General features: G+C 34.7%; 1 protein-coding gene across 1 annotated transcript in view; it reads left to right on the top strand.

Annotated features, from left to right (window-relative positions):
- The window catches only part of LOC108739717 (diacylglycerol kinase eta), an 85,071-nt gene that overhangs the window by 51,458 nt on the left and 27,792 nt on the right, over nucleotides 1-5,821 (top strand). Inside the window, exons 10-13 of the mRNA XM_025977870.1 lie at nucleotides 508-716; nucleotides 2,381-2,475; nucleotides 4,597-4,813; nucleotides 5,184-5,565. Coding sequence (XP_025833655.1) covers nucleotides 508-716; nucleotides 2,381-2,475; nucleotides 4,597-4,813; nucleotides 5,184-5,565 — 903 coding nt within the window. The remainder of the gene's footprint in view (nucleotides 1-507; nucleotides 717-2,380; nucleotides 2,476-4,596; nucleotides 4,814-5,183; nucleotides 5,566-5,821) is intronic.

Raw genomic sequence — 5,821 nt, forward strand, 5'->3', positions numbered from 1 at the left:
CGATCAGTTTTTTGCCAGCAAAGACCAAAAATTTTATGAGCGTGGAATTATGCTACTACCAGAAAGATGGCAAAAGGTGTTGGACCAGAACGGTCAATATATAATTTAATAAAGTATTTGTTTATTATACGAAAACTGTCTTTCATTTCCACAAAAAAAAAACGAAATGACTTTCCGAACAACCCAATAGATATATTAATATAGGAACGGAGCATGAAAAGGGTGGTGCAAAGCTTCTCAGGGAAACGTTGGTGGTGTCTAACGAGTAGCTAATAGAATCTAGACACCTACCACCACTAATTATGATTAAATTGGACAAAAATAACGATAGTTATTATTTATGGCTAATGCAGACGCAATTTATAAACCCAGTTTCGTATATTTTTGTAATGCTATAGGTATGCTACATATTTATTTTTCTTTTGTGTGTTATTCTCTATTCTCAACGGGTTCATTGCAATTTTCTTTTGTCGTTATTGATGAGAGAAAGTTTGTGTGACTTTCCAGGAGGACGTCGAGATTTATGGAGCGGGAAAAAGACGCTTTAATGGTCCGAGCGAATAGTCTCAAGAGGGCGATACGCAGCCTGGTGGAACACACCGAACAAGTGGTGGACGAGCAAAACAGACAATCAACGACCACCGTTCCCACGGTGAAAATTTCATTACTCGGCTCGTCCAGCATTGACAGGACCACAACGAAAAACATTCCAGATGGTACGTAATCACAATAAAACACCGACTTTACAAACAATCCACTTGTAGTTTTCTATTAAATGAAACCACGATTGTTACGCCGAAGTAAAGGGCAACTTTCCCGACTCCCTTATGAGAAATTTGTGAAGTTCAAAGGCAAACTTATACAATTTCGTAGAGTATTCCTGCTGTACTCGTGAAAAGCTATTAAATAAATCTAAGACATCACTGACCATATAGAACAAAACAACACTGAGAAACGGTTCATTATTTTATTTAAAATTGTTTTGGGTCTATTCCAGATTTAAAAAAAATAAAATAGTTTCATTCAGACGAATAATATAAATTCTTGGCCATTAGTTTATATTATTCGTATTCATTTCGTTTACCATCAAATATACAGGGTACTTTCCTATTTGAAAGTATAGTCTAGAGCCAGTCCGACCCTGGTAGGATCACGCAGAGAAATACGACATCGCAACGCCGCATTCAATCAGCTGCAGCATCCGTCTTGTACGAGTATTTCTTTTGTATTATGTGTTCTTAATACCATGTCGAGGTGTACTTTAAATATTACAGTATACTGTCAGCAATGAACAAAGTAGTTAATTAATTACTATTAATATTTGCTTTATTAGTTCTTCCACAATCGTCTTTACTTACATTTTCTATCGGTGTAGCTACTTGATTGTTATCGCTGTACGTTGCCATTCACGCCCAGGGCCGGCTTCGGATTGAAACTCTGCTCTTCTTACAAATTGTTTTGTCTCCTAGTCACACTGCTTTACACATCATGCAATTCCCTATTGGTTGTTTTAGAAACACCCTGTAACAGCTGCGGGGTCGATTTAGTTATGTGTTTTTGAATACCCAAGGAAAAATTACATCGGAAGGTTTTATAGTCTAACATGTTAGTCTGATATTTAAAAATGATAAAATCACAAAGTGCTGCTAAATTGTAGGGTGCATTATTGGGACCCGACCAAAATTGTCCTTTTTTTAATTTTTTCAAAATAGCTCGAAAATTAAGTAAGATTCAAGATACATTTTGAAATTGAATTCATATATTACAACGTATTTGATAATTTAATTTCTAGTAATCGAAATAATTATTGATACATTCGANTTCAGTTGTAAACAACTATTGTAGATTTGCAATAATAATCTGCTGTAAGTACTTATTTCTAGTAAAGATTTACGGCTGTTTACGACTTGAAATTATAGTAAATACATTGTTGGGCCAAACAGTTAAGCAGTTAGGGCGTGAAATCGTCGCAAACAAATTCACATTCGTATTTATAATATTACTTAGAATGGTTGGTTTCCATAGTTGTTTCTATTTTGTTTTCGTGAAAGGGGGGAAATCTTCATAGACATCCTGCCACCCATATGCCAACGATTTATCTGGGTTAAGGCGCCAGGCATCATATTAAGAAGAGACACTTTCATACGTATAAATATTTAGAAATAGCGCCCTCACCATATCACGCAAAAAGCGTGTTTCACAGTAATTTAGTAATATAATTTTCTAAATCTTAATTTTAAATTTTTCGTACTTATGCCTTGAATATATTTTAATCTTGAATAAAAATCAACTACAGTTCGCTCGCATTCAAAATATTGACAGTCGAAACGTCTGAATTAAATTTAAGAGTCTGATCCACGGAAAATTCAATTTTTTCCAGTTCTTTATGCAAACGCGCCAAAAAAAAAAGGAATATTAGGCTTGTATATGTCGAGCAAACTTTTATCGGCAAGCAGCAGCCAGCTGCTTTTCAAAGTAATAAAAGCCTGGAATCAGCGCGTCGTCTTCATATAACCGTAAGAGGCATTCACTCGTTACGAAACGTTATTTGTTCTGGAAAAATTCTGACATCTTTTCAAATACACACATCTCTCTTAAATATGTAACAGTTTACGCATTTATAGCTGTAGGAGAATATATATTATAAAACACTCATGCAAAACAAATGTTTGAAGGTTTATTAAATTTGAAGGAAAACGAAATATTCAATTTTTTACAGGAACATTTTAAAGATCTACTTGACTCGGAGCTCTGTAGGCACAGCATCTTCTCTAGCGTCAAAAATATGAAATATATGACGAGTTTTGTCAATTATGATTTTTGTTCGGGATAATATGAAAGCCCTTATCATATCATAATACCAAAAATTCAGACAATTCCGCTGACACCAATTTTTCGCAAGATACTTTGTCTTGTGATCCTTGAAGTAAGGTGCTATAAACATATAAATAATTCTATGTACGTTTAAAATGTGTTTCTCATTACCACAACACAAATTTCGCACTGTGTCACAACAGAAATCTGCGTTGTGGATTAGCTTGAGAAACCACAATATGTAGTGGTCGATTTTTACGATTCACGAATTTTGTCGACATTTGGACACAACATCTACATAACAATGGTCAAAATCTGTAGTTCTCTAGTAACTATTTATGAAAATATTAAGAAAAGATGAAATTCATATCCCTCCTGTAATGCTCAAGTAGTTTCTAAATTATTTTATTAAAAAGGATGCGTTGTGGCATTTTCTCATTACCACATTCATCATGCACAAATTTTTAAATAATCACAACACAAATCGCGTTGTGGACGTTTTAAATTTGCCAATATGCTCTACATCATTTTTGTGTCACAACACAAATTGTGCGCTGTGGATTAGTTTGAGAAACCGCAACGTATTGTGATCGATTTTTACGCTTAATGAACGCTGTCGGCCTTTGGGTATAACATTTACATTACAATAATCAAAATCTTTAGCAACTATTTATGAAAATATTCATGAAAGGTAAAATTAATTTCCCCTTGTTTCCTGTGGTACCTACTCAAACAATTTTCAGACTATTTTACTGACAAAATCTGCAAAATGTGTCTCTTGAGACTCGATTTTAATGCGAAAATGAAATTGAAAGAGACCTTTTTTTACAAAAGCTCATAGTTTTTATTTAAAAACGAATCCTCAAAATTTCCACTTACCTAGCTTGTTATTTTTATTTTTTTTTTAAAGAACCAAAATAGGAAAGCTTTATAAAAGGATTCGTTAGTGAATTTAGCACGTTTCCGTTGGTGTGTTAAATTTAGATTTATAAAAGGTGCAGTTTTTGAGACAAGCATTTTAAATTCTGTGAAAACAATGTTTATATTACTGTGTGCACTTTTTCAGTTGTAAACAACTATTGTAGATTTGCAATAATAATCTGCTGTAAGTACTTATTTCTAGTAAAGATTTACGGCTGTTTACGACTTGAAATTATAGTAGATACATTGTTGGGCCAAACTGTCGTAAAATGTCGATAAATTACAATTTATAACTGTAGATAATTGTGAAAGGGGAAAACTGAATAAAAGCTTCAAGTTCAGATAATCGAATTTTGCTATGCTGTCGATGTAATTCAATTAAACAAAATGTGAAAATGCAAAACTCAGAATTGTTAGGGGTAAATAAGGATTTTATTTATTGAGGAATGGTATTGATATCTAGTAAATGAATTTTACAGTCTGTATAAGTTACAGGTCCAGTAACAGATTTGTCAATGAATGTCTCAATTCTTCAGCTCATTCTCTATAATGAATTATTGAAAATATTAAAACAAGTTTACATGATAATATAAAAGTTGTTAACAAAAAATTAAACTGAAATGAACAAAAAAATATTAACATCACGCTGCAATCCAAGACTTCTTGCTGATTCAATCAAATGTACCATAATATTACGAGATAATTCCACATTTAAAAGAGCGTGGTGGGAAGACGCGCTACGACTCTTGCCGGAAAATTTTAAAAGCTTTAATTTTAGTTGCAAACAAGGAATAGAAATAACTGAGAAAGTAATCTATGTAATCTTCCCTTGAGGGTGACATCATTTCTCTCTGTCTTTAGAAACAGTGCCAAGTTGCAGTTCTTCCACTAGGAACGGGGAACGATTTGGCTAGAGTGTTGGGATGGGGTGCATCTTGCGACGACGACACCCATTTACCACAGTTGTTAGAGAAATACGAACGGGCTAGTACCAAGATGTTGGACAGATGGAGTATAATGACATTTGAACGTACAATCGCTATTCCAAAGTTATCGTTGGATACCACCCAACCTGAAGGTACCTTTAAAGAAACGAAAAAGAACAAAATAAATTTTAGTTGTTCTTAAATAACGATAAGCTTCGCACCTGTTTTGTAAGTTTTACATGATTGCAACGTCCTTTTAAATCGGGTCTCAACCGAACAAATTAAGATCTCAACAGTACAAATTTAATATCGATCTCGACCTTATACGTCGAGTTTTTCTGTTGATTTTGAATCTACGAAGTCTTGCCCTTAATGTACATTACACGTACAATCTTAGTCTTGATCTTATAAACATAATCTGGATCTTGCCCTTAGAGTTACACTTTTGGTCTCATTTTTCGATTTTTCAAACCAGGTCACCGTTTTGGCTTAGTCTAATGGTGTAACTGTTGTATTTCTTAGGTCAGTTACACAGCCAGATATGTCAGTACGAAGAATCGCTGATAAATCATTTACAAAACATTCTTCAATCGGACGAGACATCGGTTGTCCTGAATTCGGCGAAGAGATTGTGCGAGACCGTTAAGGATTTCGCGACGCAGGTGACTGAGAGTGGCCTGGCGCGAACGGACGACTCCCTCGGAAAGAAGTGCGAAGTTCTCCAGCACAAATTGGAACTGCTTATGCACACTCTAACAAGTGAGCAACTTGATCTGGATAAATTTGTCGCTTCTTGTGAAGATGCGACGGCGAAATGTAATAAGGATGACACCGAGAGCGAGGCGTCTTATGATAAGAGCAAAGTTGAGAAAGAATTGAGCAATTTCAATTTCCGACGGCACAGGTATGTACCTACATAATATCAATTGTAATAGCAAAGCGAATCATCAATGACCGTTATCAGTATAGGCTCGTCAATCCTAAAACTGCTTCGACACGTACATCCATTCTTTCCTATCCTGAGCTAATCTTCGCATTTTTAACTATTTGCGAACAGTAATCTAATCTAGGCCTACCTCTACCTCTTCAAACTCCCGTTTCTGCCTCTAATATGTCTTTGACTAGACCTTCATGCCTGTGCTATAAACATATAAATAATT

The sequence above is a fragment of the Agrilus planipennis genome, unplaced genomic scaffold, assembly GCF_000699045.2.
Source record: "Agrilus planipennis isolate EAB-ADULT unplaced genomic scaffold, Apla_2.0 scaffold240, whole genome shotgun sequence".
Lineage (NCBI taxonomy): Eukaryota > Metazoa > Arthropoda > Insecta > Coleoptera > Buprestidae > Agrilus > Agrilus planipennis.